This window comes from Corapipo altera, unplaced genomic scaffold (genome assembly GCF_003945725.1).
Source record: "Corapipo altera isolate COAL_440 unplaced genomic scaffold, ASM394572v1 97, whole genome shotgun sequence".
NCBI lineage: Eukaryota > Metazoa > Chordata > Aves > Passeriformes > Pipridae > Corapipo > Corapipo altera.
The window spans coordinates 960,715-984,835 of NW_020884998.1; the positions used below are offsets into that span (position 1 = coordinate 960,715).

The 24,121-nt window shown below is 38.1% G+C and overlaps 1 protein-coding gene across 5 annotated transcripts in view; it reads left to right on the forward strand.

The window, feature by feature from the left end:
* The window catches only part of FARS2 (phenylalanyl-tRNA synthetase 2, mitochondrial), a 233,810-nt gene that overhangs the window by 44,133 nt on the left and 165,556 nt on the right, over positions 1–24,121 (forward strand). For 3 of the 5 annotated variants that reach the window (XM_027666787.1, XM_027666790.1, XM_027666789.1), the window contains 2 exons: positions 6,869–7,504; positions 16,877–17,036. In XM_027666787.1, coding sequence (XP_027522588.1) covers positions 6,869–7,504; positions 16,877–17,036 — 796 coding nt within the window. Of the gene's footprint in view, positions 1–3,211; positions 3,329–6,868; positions 7,505–16,876; positions 17,037–24,121 lie in introns of all 5 variants that reach the window. The other 2 variants (XM_027666792.1, XM_027666788.1) reach the window with 2 other exon arrangements.

The window sequence follows — 24,121 nt, forward strand, 5'->3', positions numbered from 1 at the left end:
AGGAGACACATTTGAGAATATTTAAGAATGATTTGTGCATTGCCTTTTCACAGTCTGTAATTTGTAATGTAATATATTCAAAATGTGTTGGGGTAATGAGGATTTTCCCTTAAAATATGGAATTGACTATTAGCTGTTTTGTGTCCTTGTGGAGAAAGGGGAGAGCACAGGTGTGTCAGCAGGAGCTCAGGTTCACAGCTGCTTTATTTTCAGTAGTATTGTGTGCCTTAGTCGTAGATGGCACACTATTGAAAACTATCACTAAAGGGCCTTATTACCATTTCTTCAGTAAATGACAGTCTGTTTTAATTTGTGCAAAAATAAATCAAGAAATAATTGATGTATAAACGAGAGAAAAACAGATATTGTTTCTGAGCAGGGTTGATTTTCTTTAATCTACTGTCATGCATATATATAATATTTTTTTCAATGATAATGAAATCATTGAATTTCCTCTGAATTTACTTGATTTGCTTTTATTCATCTGGGTTTTTTCAGTCTAACTGAAAATAGTATGGTTAGATGGTTCACCTTAAACTTCTGGATTTTGCATATTAGGGAGTTTGGTGTCTTTCCATCCCCCCAGACATCTGAATTTGTTAACTTCTATTGTCAATTATGCTGTATACTTTTCTCTTTTGAAAAATTGTATACTGTCTGACTAGCAATTTGATGTACCTGATTAGCTTGCTGATCACAAATTCCAGTGTGTGGATATTCTACTTCTGAACTGCTTAAACCACATTCACTGCAGGTTGTCTTGAAACCTGATTATGGCAGTCTTTGAAACAGTCTAATACCAACTTGGCAGCACAGCTGCAGAGTTTGCAAGTGTTTTGGCTACTGAAATGCATTTTTCTTGTCTTGAATCATATATCTGGAAGCATTATCCTTTTAGTAAGTGGGAAACTTATGAATAAATCTGAACAATCCTGGAGTGACACTGTTTATCAGGGAAACTAGAGCCTTTGGGAGACTGCATGGGGAACTGAAACTTGTTACAGTGGGATGACATTTGTCATCATTTGCAATATCCAACCTGAAACTGAATGGTGAGTGGAATCAAGGGATGATTCAAAAAGTTTTAAAAACTGGTGCTTGCCTAGATGTGTGTTCCTTTCTCCAGAGACTTGCTGCTCACTGTGACTGACTTTGCCAGTCTTGCAGTCCTAAAGAATGGTAAAGGTGTTTGAAGGTGGGCCTCAGAAGTATGGACCACATTTTCTGTGCTTACTTTCAGGTGCTCATGTATGTAAGACAGGCCATGAAATGCTGGCTTTTGTTCAGGCAATAGGCATCTTCTGGATTAGTGTAAAAGGAGCATGGTTGCTAATACCTTTTATTTCATATTTAAGAAGTTCTTATATGTAGCACTGAGAGAAAGCAGGGTCATGCCTTATCCCAGAAAGGGTTTTTTAGTTTTCTTTCTTGATATTGCAAGCTGCAAAATGTTGCTGAAGGTGACATCATGATTAATGTATCACCATTACAGTGCAGTCAGCCAGCCAACTTATGAAACATTTTTACTTCAGTTAAGAGAAATAACAAAATAAAAAAAATAAGTTATTCTCTATGTTTCATGGAACTTGCTGACAGATTATTAACTAGATGAGCTCCAAGTATATGAAAAAATTAAGAGCCAAATAGTTGAAGGCTATGTTATCTTGCCAATGCTTGGTAGTGCTTGCAGCATTTTATTCAGTTGGTTGTTCAGCCGTCATCGGGGCATCTAATAACGTTGTGCCCTGGGAAGATCAGGTTCTACAGTGCATCCATTCTTAGTTAACTGTGAGACTATTTCAGAGGTCTGTGTGTGTTACATAAATTCAGCATGCTTGGTAACATTGAAAGTCTGTTCTAGTGTGCAACAGTATATCAGCATTTTAAAATGAGCAAGAAAAAAATCTGAGCTTGTTATTAGCATTGCATGCAAAATAATTTATGTTATATCCTATGCTACATAGATATGGTCATGGCAATACAATGATATTTGCTGCTGTAAGCCTGCATAGTTTTCAAAACTAAAATTCAATGCTTAGCTAAATTGCTAAGCAGACTGGTAAATGTCCAATTTTAGCAGCCTAACATATGTTTATAGTTTTTGTTTTAACATATGCTATGTTGGTTGAACTCCCCTCCCCACACATACGGTAGATAAAAGCTGTCACATCACAAAATGGTGGCAGCCCAACTTTTCTAACATTTTCCATGGCACTTCAGAGTCTTGCATTAATTAGCTATTCTTGGATAGGAGACAGACTCTCATCTTCATAGAATTTTGGTTTCAAACCCGTCATGTACTGCAGTTTATGTATGCAGTAGCCCATCTGTGTTTCTGCAGCCATAAGCTGTAGAAAGCACAGGGCATAGAGAAAAGCAGTCAGCAAGAGTGAGGCTGCCCTTGGCTCACGGACAGTAATACCTAGCAAATGGCCGTGAAAGCCGCCCCATTTGGTTCACTGTGGCTCTAGTTTCCTCAATCAGGAGAGTTCTTTCTCTTCCACTTCTCTGTGAGAGGCGAGTGAATAAAACAATGCTGGTGCACAGCCCTTATTCTTTTCATTGTGAGCTGCTAAACTACCTCTCTTTTGTCCTCCTTTTTCAAGACAATTTCACCAAGTCTATGATTCTTTCCTAAACCTCAGTTGAGTAGAGGGGAATTGTGACAAATACCACTGCAGCTGTGATAATGCTGTCTTAATCCTTGCTGCACTGTGACATGGAAACCTGGATTTAAACATGAAAGGACATGCCGTAACACTACAGCAGTATGATCCCTTATCACATCAAACTGCCTTTTGCATGTGCTCCAAAATCATGATATTTTTTGTCTGATGTACTCTGTGTGCCATTTCCCTGTTAAGTTGTTGACTGTGGTGTGCTTCAGCGTGTGTACTGTCTGCTGAGCCGCTGCATGGGGGTGGTTGGTTTTCTGTGGGGGATGAAGGAGCCTTGTCCATCAAGTGAAACTGCTGTAGATATGTCACAGGGTCTGTGGTAGAGGACTGACATTGGCAAGTGTGGTCACATCTGTGCTTGGTCTATGCACAGCATGGACAGAGTTGTTCTGATTCCTTCATCCCTGGATGGCTTGGGTGCTACCTCCTGCCCTCTGGTCTGCCTTGAAGCTGCTCTAAAGCTTATACCCATGTGCAGGCATAGTTCCAAATGTATTGCCACAACATAATGTATAATATCATCCCTCTCAAAGCTCTGAGTTCCTGCACTTGTATTACACGTCTTGGTATGGAGATTGAGGGACTTGAGGCCCATGGAGCTTCAGATGAGCTGCTGAGGGACCCTGGAATGTGTTGGTGGCAGTGTCTGGGTAAGTATCTGTGTAATAGGAGATCATGGGCCTGGTGCTTGCATGTTCACCTGCAGTGCTTTGAGAAGCCCCACCAGGAGCTGCTGGCAGGGCAACCTGCTTCCAAAGCCCTGCATCAGCTCCCAGCTGCGAGTTGGAGCCACTGTCAGGCCCAGAATGTGTGACCCGCTGGTAATGCTGGTGGAGTACTTTACCATCCTTGGATTGTAGATGCCAGTGGTGGTTGTTCAATGTTTATTTCCCGTTTATGTACTTGTTTTCAGCTACAGGACCTGCAGCTGCTGTTTGGCTCGCTGTGCTTGTTAGCTGGCTGGCAGTCCTTTCTGTGGGATTCAGGTTTTGTCAGTGTGCACAGAAACCAGTTTTCTTTCACTGCCAAATAATAAACGTGGTGGAAATAAAGAAAGAAAATTATAAATTTAAACTGTTTTTTTGTAAATGTTTAGGCAACTGTAGACAGAAATAAATAGACATAAATAACTGTCTATTTGTTATTAAGTGAACATAAGTAATTAATGTGTTCTTAATACTGGGTATGTATTGGTATGAGAAAGGTAAAAAGATGTCTTTATTTGCCAGTATTGGTCTCCACCTTGGTAAACATTATTTTGATTTGAATATTTTGCGTATGGTGTACAGAGCGTAAACATGTTTTATTTTCTTTCTTCTCTGTGGCTTCTCTCCCCAAATGTAAGTTATGACCAGCTAAGTTGGACTAAGTCCAATACCATCTTTCTGTAAAGGTCCTGGAAAAAGAATACATGGGTCTGTGGTGAGAGAGGGAAGCAGCAGTGTTGGTGAAGGACTTCAGTGTTGCTGGTGCTCTCTATGATACCATGTCAGTGGCTCCTTTAGTGTATGTTTGCTGTTGTTAGCAGTACTTGGACATTGGATAGCTCATCAGAAAACATTGGATAACTGTAACTTTTTTTCCTTACTGCTCACAGTAGATTTTACTTCAGATTAGAATAATAATACAGGTAATAATGCCATTTAACTATCTAAGGCACAAACATAATGTTAGGATGAAAACTCTGATACAACTTCTTCTGTAGGTTTTTCTCCCATACAGGTTTGTGAGGAGTATATTTCACTTGGTCAGAAAAATTAGTGTTTCTGAACTGTCAGGAACTGATACCAAAATGTTGCTCATTACAGATACTGAAATATCAGATAGGCCCTTAGAGATGTATACATTAGAATCTCCCTGATAAATAATGAGTCTTAAAATAAACAGGCAAACAAATAAAAATCCCCCCTCCCCAACACTTACGGATCACGTTCTAATTTCTCTTTCCATAGATTTATAATCATGAGAACTCTTTCTCTGAAAGTTCAACTTCTCATATGGTTGTCTGATTCTCAGAGGAATGATACTTAGGAAACCAGCAAACATCACGAGAATTATAATAAAGTCACGAGAGTTTTTTGTACATTACAGTTATGTGTAAGTTTTGAATTGAATTTTTTAGAAAAATAAATGTATGGGCAGATGGTGATATTTACTTAAGGGAAACTGAATTCATTATCTGACTAGAACTGGATATTTCAAACAGCTGTTTAAAAATGAGAATTTTCTTTCCATGAAGGAGAACGTACGTTTCGGAAAAATGGAGCCTCTTCTCAGAATGTAAGACTGTCCCTTGTTTAGCCTATGTCAGAGGGATTTCTGTGTGTGTGAATTCATTTATGGGTGAACTTTCTCAGTAATGGTCAATAACTAATTCGGTGAAATAGTTTTGTAAACTCTTAACTGCCCCCCCTGCCAAAGGCAGTCGTTCTTAAAGGTTTCAAAACTAGATAAAAGTTGCAGCTGCTCTTTACTTCTGAAGATATTTGACCAGAAAAAGGATTAAACCAAATATTATACTGCCTGCCAAATTTAATTTCTGTCTAACTGACTTGCCTTTATTTTAATTGATTGAGATACAATTACTGCATGAAACAGACCCATAGAGAACATCTAGGCATAAGACAGAAGAAAGGAGGCCAAATGTGAACATACCTATTGTCTTTTACAGATTTGGTTTTTTGTGACTCTATATTCTGCTATGTGTTTATTCTATTTGCATACATATTTTAAAACATGACAATAAGAAAAATAGTCTTAGCTTGCTTGTTCTTTATTTACATTTGTTTCTCTTATTGTTCCTGTGGAAAGTAAGCCAGATTGTAATCCTAGCATAAAGATGGAAAGGCATCTCTTGAAAAATGTGCTGTATTCATTGTTAATGTCTTGTCTTCCCCCAGTTTTTTAAGATGACTTTCACAGAAAACTCTTTCACCCAGGAAACCTGTGGCCCTCTATTTCTTGGTTCATAGGGAAATACAAGCCAGTTTGTTTGGAGCAGATGTCTTTACCCAGTGACTTAACTTCTAATACCTCTGTTTTCCCATTCTGTAATAAGCAAATTGTAATGCTTTAATTATTTTACTGGAATTTATGCTAAGATTTCTGAAGCTCAACTATAGATTTTCAAGAAATTTTGCATTTCAAAATGGGCTTATGTATTTGGAGTGACCGAAAGGTTCATCATCCTCAAAACTTCTTGGTTTTGTAAGTCTCTCTTTGAGCGCTGCAGAATAATGCAGCTGTGTATGCATGAAACACAAAGCCTGTTTGTAAATAGGGAGCATGTGTAAAGTTGGCCCTTTGATAGGAAATGAGTACTTCAGTCCAGACAACTTTTAAGAATCTCATCACGTCATTTGCCTTCCTGATATCTGACAACCTTGTCTGCCCAGTACAGCAGTGGAAGCTGTGAAAATAGCCTTCCTGGGAACATGTGGAAAAAGGGATTTTGTGCTTGCCCCAAAATGCTAACACTGGTTCTGACTATCTGGGGCCTTTATTGTGAATCTTGTGCAATATTCATATGTGAACTTAATGTTCTGTTTATATATTAATAAATGGCTTGTGGTCTAACCATCTGTTTTGTTTGTTTGTTTTTTTTTTTCAAAGTGGTTCAGTAGTTTGAAAGGTTGAACTGGTTTCGTTTGGTGTTAAGTAAGAATTAGTGGTGATTGCACAGTGTGTGCCACATACATCAGGTTGATCTGAAACGTGTTCTGCAGTTTCTGCTAACGGGGGGAGGTGATACAACAAGAAGTTAATGCTTGGGGGTTTATTATAAGCAAGTTCTGCCTGCCAAAGGCCACTGTTAAATTTGAGTTTCTTGGAAGTAATGTTTGGTTATTGCCTCATATTTTAACTGGATGAAAATTACTGTTTGAAAGAAGGTCTGATGTTTATTCAGCTGTAAAGAGTATTTTCTAGAACAGGGTCAAGGGTAGTTCTGGAGTCATTAATACTGATGCAGTGATGCAGAAGCCTGATAATTGAATAAGATATCCTAGCTGAAATTTGATCACAAGGGTATTTTCCCTCCTCTGAAGTCAAAATAGTGGTTTATAAGAGAAACTTGGTCATACTAATCTAGCAGACATTTGGATTCATGTATACCTAAGATACTAGCAATTCCTACAGCAAGGTTGCTGTTCCTAACTCAAATTTTTTTAATTCTTTTTTTACTTCTCTAGATTATAAAAAAGTTCACAATGGCAATGCTGTGGAAGTTCATGAGAGTAGCTAAATACTCTAAAACAGCTTTATCACCGAAAGTAAAGGTAAGAGGAATTCCCACCCATTCAAGGCATTCTTCATCCAAGTCTGTACCTTCAGATTTTGCTGCCAGTGCACCATACTCAAATACTGTGGAACTGCTTGGTAAAACTTATCCTCAGGATGACTACAGCAATGTCACAGAGAAGATTCTTTCCAAGGTGGGGAAGAACTTGCACAACAGAAAACATCACCCACTGTGGCTAATCAAGGAGCAGGTGAAGGACCACTTCTACAAACACTATGTAGGACGCCGTGGGACTCCACTCTTTTCTGTTTATGATGGTCTTTCTCCAGTGGTTACAGTACAGCAGAATTTCGATAGTTTACTTATCCCTCAAAACCATGCCAGCAGAAGGAAAGAGGATAACTATTACTTGAATCGTGACCACATGCTAAGAGCACATACATCAGCTCATCAGTGGGACTTGATACACTCTGGCCTAGATGCCTTTCTGGCAGTGGGAGATGTCTACCGCCGAGATACGATCGATAACACCCACTACCCAGTCTTCCATCAGATGGAAGGAGTTCGGCTCTTCTCCTGTCATGAGGTAAGAATTCTCTAGTTGGGGTGACAGAGGCTTTGGGTAAGTTGCGTGGTCTTGTGTTTGCTGTGAGCAAAGTTCATGCACGAAAGTGTGTTACAGCCACACATGTTATGCTGTACATTGATAAAGATGGATCATGTAGTAATACTTTGAGAAAAATATAGACAGAAAATGTTGAATTTCAAAACTATAGACTTCCCCAGAAAAATATGAAGAAATGAAAAGACAATATTATTGAAAGCTAAAAAACCATAACCTGAAAGGAAACAACTTGTTCAGTTAATGATCTGCACAATTCAATTCTATTTCTGTCATAACTCTCTTCTGGTGAGATCACTTTACCAAAAACCTGTCAAATTATACTTGAAGGACTCATGGATGTGAGTTGTTACAGCTACATCCAACGTGCAGTTTTTATTGTTGTCTTTTTTCTTCTTTTAATAGCACTGACTGTAAATGAATGTCATTTTTTAAGGTAATTTTCCATTTTTCAGCTCATCCTAAAGCTGCATTGAAGGATTCTGTTGTAGCCAATCGTTATGTGTGTGTGATGCATACACAGTAAACTCCTTAGAGTCCAGAAGCATCAGCTAAAGAGCTCTAGGTAGATGTCCAAGATTCTTAAGTTTATATATTTTGTTTGCACAGCTTGCATGTTCTACAAATGCCTGGGTGTCATTAAGTACTGTGCTGCATCATTGATCAGTGGTAAATATAAGCCAGTTTGTTTTCCAAATAGTAATTGATTTGTATAATTTGTGTACGCTTGTAGCAATACTGCCAAATTCACATTTCTATAACTAAAACTAGCTTATTCTAATAATACTGAGATGTAGACCGTTCTTAATGTGGTTGCCAATGGGTGACAGAAGCTTGGCAGGGAAACCTGATGGGTTTGGATGCCTGAGGGAAAACCAGGGTAATCATAGAGCACTGCTTTTCTCTCTGATGGAAAGTGTTTGCACTGCCTGCACTGGTGTTTCCCACCTCATGTGGCCACTGCTTCCTCCAGTACAAACACATTCCTACCTCTGCAGGTGTTCTGTGAGCTGTGTGGTGTGGAATCCAGCCTGCAACTGCTTCTTTGGTAACCAGGAAATGGAAATCTTACGGACTTATCTGGTCTTCTTTATTTGCTGTTCTTTTCCCATAGGCCTACTTATGAATACAATCAGAGTATATGGAAAAAATGTATAATACTATATTAAGAAAATACCATTTCTTAATGTTTTTGTTCATGACTTTTTTTTCTTTTTAACTTGAGCAGAAATTCAGGCATTCAGATGTAAAGGTTTTATCTGCCACAAAATTATAACATCAACATTCTTGCAGGATGAAATTTCTGCAAATTTAGGTATGATTGATCTAATTATTGAAATCCTTGTTAATGAATATACCCCTTAAGAAATTTTAATCTTAATGACAGACTATTTATTTCTATTCTACAAATTTAATAATAGGAATAGTAGGATTTTAATAACTGGGAACAGAGTAACAGAAATATTCAGTGTCATATTCTATCTAGAAAAATGCAATGTTTAACAATCTAATTCATTGCATTGGAAATTGCTTGTTTCTTTTTATCTTCTTTCTTTCACCAAGAAAACAATTGAAATATTGGAGAACATTAATAATGATGGATTTGAAATTAGCTACGTGCTGGAAAATGTATCTGTCTCTCCAAAGAATGAAAGTCCGTTGGACTTTCTATATTGATAAAGAAAGAATAGTGGTGTGGTGTACAATGCATAAAGTCTTGTTTATTGGGCAACATGCAGAAATTCTAAACCTGAGCATGATCTGAAGCATTCTTTTTTGCTTCAGTTCATGTTTAAATGTTGATAGAGCCTTGCCATATGTAACACTTTTTACAGTCATAATCACAAGAGCCTTGTGGAAAAAACTGAATGTGTAATTCTGAAATTTCACTGGGGACTGTTCCTGTGTTTTATATTCTGGTTGCCTGTTCAAAATAATCTACATTTAAATAATTCCAGGAGGAACTGCCTGAGCTGAACAAAGACTAAATAGAGGTAATACTACATGAGAGAAATATTCTAATAATAATTTATTTGTACTCATGTTAAAATTACAACCCACTGAGCAGAAACGTGTGAATGTCAAGGCCTGTTACCCTTGCTTCAGACTTTTCATTCATAACCAGGCTGCAATCTCCGGGAAGAGGAAATTTCCATAGTACCAAGGATCAGAATCTTTGGAACCGAGGGAAAAACTGTTAGATCTTAGCTAGCTACAAGACCTGGGTACATTTCATCTTATGGCCAATAGAGTAATTTTACACGCTGTAGTCAAGACTAGGTTAAAACTCTTGCCCTGTATTCAGTATAATCTTCTTCATATCAAAGGTAAAGTCAACACAGTGGAAGTAAGAGCTGCAAAAACAAATCAGAGTTTGGCAAATTTACACTGTTTATTCTGAGATATTTGTGAGCTATTTGTTTCTTTGGCTATACGGTTTTTCATGATGGTTGGCTGATTATTTTTTAAAGAGAAAGTTAATCTATAATTTAAAGATGGGCAGGTAACTGATGCTTTTCTGTGACTTTGTTTGAGTGCAGATATTAAAGTACTAAAGAAATTACATCTTCCAAACTAACTCATTGCTAAAAGTTAGAATAATTCAAGCTTAAATTTCTCATAAACTTTTAAAAAGTGGCCTTGGACTACTGTCAAAGAAAATTTGAAAATCTATTTAGACATGTTTTCAATATATTTAAAAATATTTTAGGTAATTATTACCTGAATGTAGTATATAAAACAGTTAGAAATGAACTAATATAAATAGTTAAAACCAGAGCCAAATATAGCTTCCTAGATCTGCTTCAGATCTGAACATAAAAGGAACCATTTTTCTTAAACAGTACCCCCAAACAGTCTTTCTTTTTTATTCTCCTCCTCCAGCATGCCTGTTTTTCTTCTAATGGTTGTTTAGATTTTTTTTCCTTTCTATGGAATATGGTTTTTTCCCTTTTTTTAGTGTTTTGGATTGGCAGTTTTGATACTGCTGTAGTCAGATTTGAACTGGCTAACTTTCCTGGGTGGATTACAAAAGAAATTATTTCTCTGCTATGCTGTTGTCTTTGATGCAGTTCTATAATTTATGGAAAAGAGAAAAAAAAATCTCAATAAATTGCACTTTGTTCATGTCAGCCAGAAGAGGGAGCCAATATAAACCCAATGGCAGTCAATGAACAGCTTTCAGTTGATATAAAAAAATGTTTACACACTGGAAGGAGACTTCATACGGTGTTTTATAGTCTGTACTGAATTATACATAAATTTTAAGGAGAACAGATGCTAAAACATAGGAATTGCTCCTCTAATTCAGTAACCTTGTTCCAATGGAGGCCAATACCAGGTTGTTTAGATGAAGAAATGCTTGTTTGTGCTAGAAATAGTAGGGATAGATCTTTATTCTCCACTGAAATGTTTATGGTGGAAACGACAACTTTTTTTTAGGATACAATGTAAAAATGGTAAATATTCCAGTTACAAAGGACTACTCCTCCAAAGCATTCTTTATAAATGCAAAAAAAAAAAAAAAAAGGAAGAGTAACTTCTAGTGTTTATATACTGAAATGTAAAGAGTCTTAATCGAGGTAATAGAAAGGGAGATTTTTCTGGTTGTCATCTAAATACATACGCCTTTCCTCATCTTCCCATGTTTGTATACCTTGATAATAATACTTTTGTATTGTTAGAAAGAAAAAAAAAAGTTGCTTTTGTCCTTTTCCTTATGCTTTGGGATGGGTATGAACACTTGATGGACCAATAATCTACAGGAGTTTTTTGTTTGTTTTTGGTTTTTTGTTAAATCAAGTGCTATCCTAGGTTTTCACTTGCAAAACTTAGGTTTGATTTCTCCAAAATTCTCTATGCTACTGCAACTTTAGACACTGTACTTCTACTCTGACACTGTATCAAAGGAAAGCTCCTTCTTGTCTTCAGTCACTTTTTTTAATGCTCACATGTAAAGGAATTTAAATCAACTTATAGTGTTCCAGAGATCAACCTATTATAGGTAGTGATTTGGAGCTTTTACAGTATGTTTGAGAATACTTGTGTATGTAACTGGGAGTCATAATAGCAGTGATTAGCTGAGCACTGAGGAACAAATATTTTAGAAGGTTTAAGTGGCCAAGGAAAGGTACTCTTCTTAGCCCTCTGCCACTCATGGATAGGGTTGTGAGCAAAGCATCAGTCCCAAGGAGCCTTAGAGATGCCTCTCTTTCTCTCAAGGAGCAGTGAAGGGTGTCCAGGAGCGGAGGCACATTGATAAGAAAAAGAGCAGCAACATTACTTTGCTAGAATATTCTGAGGTGAATCTGTTCCTGCAGTTTGGCTTTGTGGTAGGAATAGAAGGCCTGTCTAATTCAGGTGGAACTGACTTCACTTTTGCAGTTGTCTATCTTAGTTGTACATATTGTAGTATTCAGTATTTTCCCAGTTGTGGTATATAAATCATGCCGTAATAAACAGATCTTCACTGGTCTGAGGACCCAAATTGCATTCTTTGTTATTTTTAGTTGAAAGTTTGACAGTGAAGGACATCAGAAGGTCTGTGAGATTTTCATAGTGGTCCATGGTCTAGAAAGTTCGAAAACCACTGGTGCATCTTTTATTGCAAAGACTTTATGTAAAATATTTTTTCAAACTTTGTCTTACTTTGTGTCATCCAGCTAAAAAAAAAATAAATCCAACAATACTGTTCAGAATAAAGCAGTTAAATCTATTCAATGTGATATTTTAATTGCGTAGGGGAAAAAAAAGAGCAAAATATCTACAAGTGTATTTGGGAAATCATCATCATGGCTAGGCTTCCCAAATAAAGATTTGGGAAGGGCTCTACACACACTTGCCACAGAAGCAGAAGTCTGAGTCTGATAATATATGTCTCATTATAACAGGTATCTTTGTAGCAGTGTTACTTTTTCTTTATGGTTCAGAGACATCTCAGTTGTTTTCCCTTTGCTTCCAGAAAAATTTTCATTAGATAAAACAAACAACCAAACAATAGAAATAACCTTTCTTTGCTGTAATTGGAGGACTGAAAATGGAAGGATGTAGAAGTTAAGGTGAGCACCTGCAAGCTTGTGGCTTCAAGTGATTTTTGCCTTTTTCTCCCCAAACCAATTCTTCTTGATATGCAATAAAGAACCTTCTGTCATGAAGACAGTGGGTTGGGGGTTTTTTTTGGTACCTAAAAATGCCTGGCTTGGGGTGCAGGTTTACATCTTGGAGGCTGACTGAGACTGACATTAGATTTTCTCTTTGAGGTGTCTGTGAGTCTGTCATCATCTTCATCATTCATGATCCATTATTGAGTTTTGAGTTCCACAGCACTTTTAAAATGTTATGGAAATGGCTTACTCTTAGTAAGTAGATTCAGAGTGCAGCTGTTGGTTCATTTTTAGGGACATTTATCAGGGCCAGTGAGACAAAATGTATTTGGTGTGGCAAGGTCAAGTGTTGCCACATGCAGATCTTCATGTAGAGATAATCTTAAATGCTGCTTTGTCTGTGAGCATGATTTATTCATTATCTTAATCAATGCTTGACTGGCAGGAGGAATACACAACTGCATTGTGGAAAGACAGAATGCCGTCCTATAAAGAGACACTTAATCTTGGATTGAATCCTAAATGTGTGGATAATGAAGGAATGTGAGACCAAAAAATCTGTCAAGTGACTGAGGAGACATTGGGATCTTGATTTAAATCGCCTGTGTGACTTCTGCCCTTTGTGCCAGTCTGAGAAATACGAGAATGTGCTTTTGAAGGAGCACATTTGTATTTGTCCAATTAAAACCCTGCATCTTCTTGCTATTACATGTTATCAAATATGATTTTATTCTTATTATGAACTAAATTGTGAGTAAATTTCATGCTGCATGGTTAGGTCACTTCAATTCCTTTCTTCCTGCTCCTTTGTAATGCAGCATAATTAGATATGCTGTTAAATCCTGGTAATTATTAATTTTTTTAACTTCTGCATGGTGACACAATATTCAGTGTTTTACACACTTTCACTGAAAGAAAAAGCTTCTTGTCCTTACACTAGACAGACACATAGGTACTTGATTTATGGCTACAGGAAATTTCTTTTCTGGTAGTAGTAGTGACTGACCTTATTCAATACAATAAAATAGTGCATTTTAATTTAGTGTGCAATGAAGGAATAAATGTACATGAAAATGTGGTCTTTAATGTGTCAGTGTTTTATGCCAGTTTGTTACATATTTTTTTCTCCATTTGCTCAGATATGTGCTTGAGGAAAATTGACATCAAAAAGGAGCAACCATAGGTGATTCTTCATTTTATTCAAGCTTTGACTTTCCTGGCTTTATAGAAATGTTGAAGTGTTCCTAATCCAAGAGATCTACTTAGCACAGTTCAATCATTGTAATAGTGAAATCAGTGTATAAGTTAAAGCTGTTCATATTGGATGAAAAGTGGGGATGGAAAGTGGGGAATAAATATTAATACAAGGGATCTTTTTTTTCTCAGTGTAACCCCATCCACAGCTGTGCTGGAGTTGACAGGAGCTGATGGAGCCTCTATGGAGAATACCAAAGAGCATCTTGGTGCCTGCCTGTAAGGGGGGGCTGTTTTGTTGCCACTGATTGTTTTTTGGGGACTTCCCAATAGCTGTGTTTTCACAGCCTGTCTGAACTGGAGTAGAATCACACCTGTGCCTGAAGTGGCCCAGCCCTGTTCCATGTACCAGAAAGTCTCTTAGTGTCACTGGTATGCTGATATTTGATTATTGAGCTGAACTTGACCATTTTCATGCCCTCAGTTTCTTCCCTTCTCCTGGGTTACTGCTTAATCAGACTCGTCTCCCAGCCTGGCTCAGTACACTGCCACATGGACACTTACCCTGGCTTGGGAAAGGAGATGGTGCATGTGACTAGTTTGGCAGGATGAAGACTCAGGCAGTTTAGAGGGCTGGAGTATGGCTAAATATGTTTAATGGTTCTTGCACAAGTTTTATTTCCATATCTGATATAAACTACTAAAATAAAATCTTGCTTAAGACAGTAATTACAACATCCACATTTCAGGAATAATACAGCGGTAAGGAAAAGTATTTCCATGTATTGTTGATACATATGCCGTATTTTAAAGGCTAGTGTCCAGACTGTTTCTTGCGGTGGTCTAGGGAGCCAGTTTTAAGCTGAAGGAAGGAATGAAGGGGAAAATGAAGAAAAGAATTTTGTGTCCTAAAATACTACTGATAGGGAAAATAGCGACTGTACCTTCCAATGTGTGAATAGAGCATGTTCTGGTCAAAAGGGGAAACATCTCTGTTGCCTGAAGGAAGTTTCTGGCTTACTGAGTCAGGCAGTCAATAGAAAGGAAAATAGCTACTTGTATAGGGTAGTTCAGAGCAGGAACCTAATTTAGCCACTCTGTGTTTCTCTGTGAGGAAGCCTGTGTCTCTCTATTCGCCACCTGGTGAGCCTAAGACAATTATCCTGCTTGGGCTAATGCTGGCCTCTGTGAATTCCCCCTGGCTTTCAAAACCACATGCTGGATGACCAGTCTGTCCTGCTGAGAGCAAATTAGTTATAGGATGGGTGTCATCTGCTTGTTCCATCCAGGGCAGAAATAATGCCAGTAGGAAGAAGGGGGTTTAATCTTTCAGGTGCACTTGAATAAAGAATCTATTATTTAAAAGTGTAATGCCTAGTTTTGTCAAGCTGTTGCCTTTTGGTTAGTAAAGGCATTTTTGACTGATGGAGAATCATTTTATTTGGTATTTATCCTTTTCCTTTTTTATTTGGTGTTTTCTGCAGCACACTAAGGAGATTAAGTGGAGAGGTGCTTTTTCAAGCTGCCAGCAAAGTCTCCTTGTGACTAGCAATAAAAAGTTAAATGCTACTGGATTTTTTTTCTATTCCTTCAATCCATTTCGCTGCTAGTTTGCATGCTGTCTAAACTCAGACTTTTCAGGCATGCTTTGTGTTTATATGAAAAGTGCTAGAAACTTGTCTTAATTATATCCAGCATTTGTAGGCTACCAGAGGTTCACTTGAACTTTCTGTTTAGAGCATTTAGTGCACGGAAGGCATCAAACTGCAATTAAAACAACTTCTGTAGGCATCTGTGAATTGTTAAGGTTTCTCACTGTTCGTGGCATCTCCTGAGTAAGAGCTAGTTATGCTGGGAAGCCTAATGGGAAGAAAATGTCTGTGCATGTTTTTTCCCTCTGTGTGTGCTTGATTGACTGTAGGAAGCTGGAGGAGGAGAGGTAGGAAAGGGCACTAGAAACATTTTCACAATTGGCTCTCCCTGTTCTCAAGACTTTAACAGATATTTTTTTTTGTACAACTGTAAGGATTTCCAGCAAAAATACTGTTTAGAGTATAAAACTGCCTGCTTGTCTCCCCAGGACACAGAGCCTCCAATGATGCTGTTTAATTAGTGTTTTATTGGTCTCTCTGAGAGGATGTAGATTTGCTGGTTTGCATCTGTCTGGGTTCACCTGGCCAGAAACTTGCAGGGATATGCAGGAAACAGAAGTCTTCAATTTGCAGCAGATGTGGTGGGGAGCAGCTTCTGAATAAAGAACAAGTCTGTCACATCCCAAAAGAGCTGTCCATGTGCTTTGTAATTTATCTGGAAACCCCAGCTCAAGAACACGAATCCTTAAATGCCCCATAGATAAAATTCCTGTACACAAAAAGGATGCAGTGTGTGGGAATATGCAGGAGAATGGTAGTTATTAAATGAGTAAACTGTTCCCAAGATGAATCAAGTGTAAGCATCTTAAGGTCTCATTAAACCGCCAGTGATTTTTTTTTTTTATTTAGGTGGGTTTTTGTTTGGTTGGTTTAGGGTTTTTTTTGTTGGTTTTTGGTTAGTTGGTTTTTTTATGGGTTTGTGTTTTTTTTTTTTTTATTGTTAATTTGATTATAGCTTTTAAAAAGTGTTGTATGTTTTGGTATTTCTTTTATATCATTCAGTTGCTAAAAAAGTTGAAGCTGTGAGATATGATTTACTTATATGGTACAGAGGACTTTGTTCTGCATGATAGCTTTCACAGTAACAGAATCAGAAAAAGAGAGATTGTTCTTTTATAAATTAATATTTTCCTATAGCTAATCATATTATTTGAAGATACAGTATAGAGAAATAAAACAAATCTAGTTGTTTAAATATTTCTGTTCTTATGATGATTTATCTCTGCATTTAGTGAACAGAATTTATAAAATCACAGTCTTTATGTTTCTTTTTCATCGTGCAGACTTAGGTGGTAAGATTTCCACTTGAATCAGTGAAATTTCATTTTCTGTTTTCATTTAGAAAGTCATTGATGCAAAACACTGGTATTTTTGTTGTTCTGTTGTAGTTGTTCTCCAACATTAAAGACGGCGAAGGTTTACAGTTGTTTGAGCAAGGCCATCGCACTGCCCACAAGCAAGAGTGTCACACCATGGAGGCAGTGAGGCTGGTGGAGTTCAACCTGAAGCAAGTGCTCACAAAGCTCATGACTCACATCTTTGGTGACGGTAGGTTCTCCTGGACTGCTCCAGGTGGCTGTAGTTGCTTGGGCTGTGGAGACACATTTTGCTGTATAAATACAAACAGGAGGCTTAGGGGTGATGTTGACAGTTGGAATACAGAATTTTAAAAAAAAAAATTGTTATTTTCAAGAGGTCACACACTCCTTTCTTGGTTTTCCTAAATACCGGTGCACACAACGCTGTGTTGAATCATCAGGTTTTTGTGAAAGTGTTCTGGTATGCAGCATGTCAGGGTAATGCAGTGGGCATGAATACAGGTGGGGACACATACCAGACTCAACTACAAACACTCGTGGGGCAGAAGCAGGGTGTTAGAGTAAAAATGGCAGACCTGTCAGTGTGGGACCTGCGAGGAGAGGCAACTCTAGCTCCAGTGCAAAGCTGTGCAGGACCCCCTTTGCTTTGTCTTCATGAGCCTCCCGTGTCCCCGGAGGGACAGGGAATGGGCGCACCATCGCATCTAGGGGTGTGTGAGAGCTTGAGTGCTGCTGGGGAGGGTGCAGGGCAATTTTCACTTCTCACCAGCAGCATGGAGATGGACAGGACCAGGGAAGGGGTACGTACGTGCACATGCTGCTTTGCTGTGTACACACACGAAGCGCCTTGAGCGTTTCCCATGTGCAGATGAATTAAACCTTGCAGCTGAGGGGAGACGGTGTTTGCTAAGTTCATGCCAAGCTGAAAAATACTTGTCTTTTGGTACTTACAGTGGGATGAGGAAAGGTAATGAATATGTATATGAATGAAATATTCTCTCCTCAGAAATACCTGCTTTCAGTTTCAGGAACAGAATTTATAAATGGCCTGAGTCAAAATTGCTACATTAATGCTATTTCCTTGGCAAGGAGGCTGCTATTCTGAGCTGATTCATTTTTCTGTTGAGGAAATACTGGATGGTATTAGAATGTATCCTGCCTACTTTCAAAGGTCTTTTAAGATGCTTACTGCACTTAGAGCAGTATTTCCAAGAGTGGATTGATAATGGTACCAAGTCCTATATATGATTTCTTGAATATTTTTCTGGTTTTATTCTATTCCACCTGAACAAAAATTTTTAAGTTCTTCAGTTCAGAGTTTCTTGTGGGTGTATTTTACTGAACAGTGGTCTTTTGAAACATACAAGATTAGGATCAAAGTGAATAATAGTAAGAATGATAATTTTAGATCAACCTCAGATGCTGGGGATGTTGTTTAAAGTGAACAACTTCTAGGAGTTATTAGTGATATCTCAGGCTGCAGTTTCATCCTTCTCTAACTGTTGACAGAGGCTGCATTTTAAGCTTCAACATGCTGGCAGTTCTTCTGCAGTCCACACAGTAGCTAGAAAGGCATTAAAAATATATTCATAAATTATTTTAAACATACAGACTAAAAGTAGATGCCACCTTCTTACTGTAGGGATTTTCCATTTCTATACCAGCTATATTTTTCCTGAAATGCAAAGAGAAGACATAGTTAGTGATTAAAATGAAATTATATATATATATATTTGCCCCCCACATTTCATGGAAATACTTGAATATAGTATTCAGAGAGCAAACTTCATGTTAGGCATTAGGTGTATGAGATCGGTACACTGCAAGTGTCTTGGGGCACACATAAATAAATTTCTCTTTTGACTACTGTCATCTTTTGGCTTCTGTTTTACTCTTTACACAATACTTTTGATAATTTTTTTTTTTGTCTCAACACCTGTAAATTTTAACTTAATTTTAAAATGTGTTTTACTGTGTCTATTGCTCTTGGGAAATTTCTGTATTTTTCCTTTGTGTGGGCATTCCGTAGGACCTCATGTTCTGTTAAAAGCAAAAATTTCATTCCTTTTATACATCAGTTGTATTTTTTACAGCCTGTGCTGTCAGCAGAATATTGTAGTGAAGTTGCACATCTTTTCTAGCAGGACAGCATGACCATCGCTGCAGTGAGCTGTTGAAATGTTACGTTATCACACAGTCGACAGTTACTCATAGGCAGATTGTTTGGATTGTTGATTAAGTTTGCTGTGCAAGTTAATTTTGCATAAACTAGCTTGTGCCCTGAAGTCCTGGAATTGGATAGTTGTGCTTCTGCAGTACTTCTCTGGGAATTTACCAGGTCAGCTTGATGACAGATTGAGGATCCCTGCAGGATCTCTGAAGAAAGGTCAGATCACTGACCTGACCTTTTTTTTTTTTCCCAATGTTTTTTCCAGTGGTCTAGGTTAGTTTTTATAATATTCAATGAGACAGTTTTGCTTTACCTCACTCTTTACCTACACTTATTCCAAAAGTTTGTCTTTTTATTTCTATCTGGCTTTGACAACAGACAAAGGAATTACTTAGATATTAGATGGAGGGGGAAAGATCTGGATCATGCAAGGAACTGTCTTAAATACTTCACAGTGTAAGACAGTTCTATTTATGAGATTTTTCTAGTGGTATGCCATGTCTGATTTTGCATTCTACAAGTAATTATCTTTAGTTTTTTTCATGAGATTATGATATCAGGAAACTATTTCAAACACTACACCTAGATATCACATTCTTAGTTTTCCTCTATTACCTCTAGGTAAGGTGCACACTTGAAATCCAGTAATTTAACTTACACCTCCATCTCCCCATACAGATTATCAGTGTAGGAATTCTGTTATATCTCATTTAAGTTACCTTGTAATAAGGCTTTCCAAGATAAACTGTCTTAGGTTTCTCTATAGTTAGTCCTTCTCAACTATAGTTCTTTCTGTAACCCTTCCATAGTTTGTCAAAAGCTTTCTGGAGCCTGAGAGATTCAGAAGTAATTTTACTATAGCAAATAGAAAAGAATGATTGTGTGTTACTTCTGTGATTTGTTGCTCTACATGAAATGACTCAAAATTCACTGCTGTCTCATATTTATCTACCCAGTTTCTAGGCACTGGTAAGGGGAGGCAGAGGAGTGGGTGATGCTGTGCTTTGACTGATGGCTTTGCTGCTGCTGGTTTTCACTGAGCAGCCACTTGATGTCTTTTAAATCAAACATGTTGTTCTACTCTTTCTTCTTTTTAACTCTGTTGTACTGATACCTCCTTTGAGTACATGGAGATCTGTAGGTGTAAGGAGTCTAAAAAGAAAGAAAAAAAAATCATTTATTGAGGACATAATGGTCTGGCAAATAACTTCTGAAAAATGTGAGCTAATGGAGGCTTATGGGCAGCCAGCTCCTGTCTGCTGCAAGTGTGATGAATTATCTGCAACAACGAGGTGCAGAGTACTTACAAAGTGACGCTCACCTCAAGAGGCCGCAGTTCGATACCTTCTGTGCTTCCCAGCGCCCACCCTGTGCCCCTCTCCTTTTTCTCCCATAACCTCATCTCTAAAAATAATCCTCACAGGAACAAAGAGAATTTCTGGTCAGTGAAGACCATCTGGGTCTCAGGCTTTGTTGCTTCTGTGCTGTAGTGTAGCAATAGGCTGCTTTAATGTGTTTGGTTTGTTCTTTTCTCTTTTCTTTCTTTTTCAGTGCCTTTGGTCAAGCCTTTTTCATTACGAGACTCAATTAGGCTAGCACTTGTTTAGCTTAATATCTGATAACACCATTACTTTTCGGTGCAGGCTATGACCAGTTCCTTACCTTGATTCAGTATTCAGAAATAACAATAAATATTCACTATTTCCATACTTATTGGAGATGTGACGTGTAAGTTGCTGTGTTGGGTTTACATGGCAAGGTTTTGGTAGCAGGGCAGCTACAGGGGTGGCTTCTGTGAGAAGCTGCCAGAATTTTCCCCTGTGTACAACAGAGCCAATGCCAGCCATCTCAAGGACAGACCCACCACTGACCAAGGCTGAGCCAGTCACCACGGTGGTAGTGCCTCTGGGATAACACATTTTAAAAGAGGGGAGAAAAACCCTGCACAAATGCAGCCAGAGAGAGGAATGCAAACATGTGCAAGAAACAGCCCTGCAGACACCAAGGTCAGTGGAGAAGGAGGGGCAGGAGGTGCTCCAGGCACCAGAGCAGAGATTTCCCTGCAGCCCGTGGAGCAGACCATGGTAAGGCAGCTGTGCCCCTGCAGCCCATGGAGGCCCATGGGGGAGAGATCCACCTGCAGGCCCTGGAGAACACCATACTGGAGCAGGTGGATGCCCAGAGAAGACTTGTGACCCTGTGGGAAGACCATGATGGAGCAGACTCCTGGAAGGACCTGTGGCCCTGTGGAGAGAGGAGCCCATGCTGGAGCAAGTTTGCTCGCAGGACTTGTGACCCTGTGAGAGACCCATGCTGGATCAGCCTGTTCCTGAAGGACTGCACCCTGTGGAAGGGATCTGCACTGGTGCAATTCATGAAGGACTGTCTTCTGTGGGAGTGACCCCAGCTGGAGCAAGGAAAGAGCAGCAGAGAAAAGGAGTGATGAGCTGACCGCAGCCCCCATTCCCTGTTCCCACTGCTGGCAGGGACGAGGTAGAGAATTCAGGAGTGAAATTGAGCCTGAAAGAAAGGAGGGGTGGGGGGAAGGTGTTTTTAAGATTTAGTTTTTACTTCCCATTATCCTACTCTGATTTGGTTGTAATAAACTAATTTCCCCAAGTCAAGTCTGGTTTGCCCGTGACTGAGCAGTGAGTGATCTCTCCCTGCCCTTATCTCAACCCAGGAGACTTCTGTTGTGTTTTCTCTCCCCTGTTCAGCTGAGGAGGGGAGTGATAGAGTAGCTTTGGTGGGCACCTGGTGTCCAGCCAGGGTCAACCCACCACAGTTACTAATGGACATGTGCCTACTGGAAGGACTCCCATGAACACTTTTAGGCTCTGAAACGAGCGGGTGTCCTCTGGTAACGCAAGTAATTTCTTTGAACTGGAGAAGTTGCTGAGTTTGTATCTAGGGGTCAGTCTCTGGTTAGATTCAGCATTGTATTCTGTGTCACACATCTCTTGGCTTTCTAAAATTTCTTGAGAAAGATCAGTTTTTGCCGACATGTCATAGGCTGTATATGAAGAAATAAATTAGGCCTAATCAGGTGAATTATACAGTACTACAGAAAGCCTAATCTTCATAATCCTTAAGACCTTAGCGGTCTAATTTGCTGAGTATGAGCAATGCTCTTTATTCCTTGGGAATATATTGAGCACCAAGACAATATTTCGTATCTAAATAATAAATGTACCCATTTATTCTGTGACAATCTATAGAAATGCAGTTAGAAGGCTTAATCTTGCTGAAGGCTGAGCACCCTCAGCATTTCAGTGAAGTCTTCTAGAGCCAAAAGTCTGAAAGAACACTCGAATATAAACTACAAAGGTATTCCCAATTGGCCGTGATACTGTATGAAAAAAATTATTGTGGTATATGGGATTAACTATTAATTTAGAGAACAGAATGAAGGTGAGTTGTTTCTTCATTGTGAATTTGTTTTGGTTAATTCAGATTTTTGTTTGTTTGCTTATTCGCATTTAAAACAAAAGCCTCTTAAGTACTAGTAAGCATTAAAATACAAAAATAAAAAAAAGCTTTAAATTTTTTTTATCTCTTAAAATTTATTTTAATTAAGAACAAACAGTTGAGAAATCCCTTTTTTTCCCAGTTCTTCATTTCGAAGTAATAAGAGGATTAAAAAGAAATCATTATCTGAATGTTGTTATTGAACACAAAACTACTTGAATATTCAGTGTCCTTGCTACAGTTCTAAATTTTGCAAGCTAAATGAAAATATTTTATATGTGTATGGCTTTACAGTGTATGCAGGATTGTACAGCCCTAGAATTAAAATTGCCAAGATCAGGAAATCAAATTTTCTGCATACCATACTGTTATATACACATAGCTCTTTTGATCTATGTATTTTTTATTGTTATGCAGGAAAAAAAACAATAAAATGATTGCTAAAATCACAGTGAATGGTATGATTGCAAATACTTCCAGTTTTCAGAGTTCTGTGTTGTAAAATTATCAAAAAGATTTTTTATCTTTCATGTAATTTCCTTAGGTTAATTTTTAAGAAAGAAAAGAAAACCTAGCCGTACCAGTGTATTTATCTTTAAACCTCCCTCACCATTTGAAAGTTCTTAACATCTAGAAAAGTTCCCTGTAACAAATCAGTATTTTATATTTTGGTCATGCATGTACTTTTGTTGTAGCTTGTTTTTTCAGTTTCTGTAGCCACATTTGATGTTTCAAAAGTAGTCAAAGAAAATCTAATCCTTGAGGCTACGTAAAATATTTTTATTTGAAAAACTTTCAGTATAAATCATGCGATTTTATGTTTCACATTCCTTTTATGAAATGACACAAAAAAGCGCCTGAAAATCAAACCAGGAATGTTAACAGGTACTGTCACTCAAACAACTTTTGCTGTGCCCCTTATTTTCAAAACTGGACTTGCTTGGTTCTTAATGATCCTAATACTGATTAGTATTTGGCTTAACTGAAGGAAAGATGGGCTTGGGATTAAGGCATTAGCTTACAGATTTTGCACTTCAGTTCTGTTTTGTGTTTTTGTAGTTCATGTTTCTGAGACTTCTTTCCTGACACCTAATAGCTAGAAAAAATTATTTAGTGAAACAAAGCCTCTGTAAATCATTAGAAGAACTAAGGCTCATCAAATATAATGAGGGCCTTGACAACAACTCTGCTATTGGCAGCAGTGTAGACCTTGTCCTCTTCTGGCTCTTCTGCTCTGAGATGCCGGGAATTTCCTCACTCTGCGCAGTAGCATTTGCAGAGGTGCTGAGGTGGGGAGGAGGATGGGGAGTTACCCAGAGATACCTTTCTCTTAGACTTATCTGCTGGGTCCAGAATGCTCTGTGTGTGTTGCATACCTTAATAATGTACAACTCTGTGCATATATATACTTCTATTTGAGTATATTAATATCTATTTTTAACTTTCATATTTAAACCTATACAGAGAGAACAGCTCTGTATTTTAATTAGGTTCTGATGAAAAAAAAATTACTTGCCTAGACAATCCACGAAATACTAAGTAAAAATTAAAGACTTAGCTAGCATTTTCCTGTAAGAAGCAGTTAGTAATTTCTTGGTGCAAAGAATAACAACAGAATTACTGACTTTCCCATGATCTTGACTCACTTTTGTTCCATGCCAGGTGGTTGCTAGAGT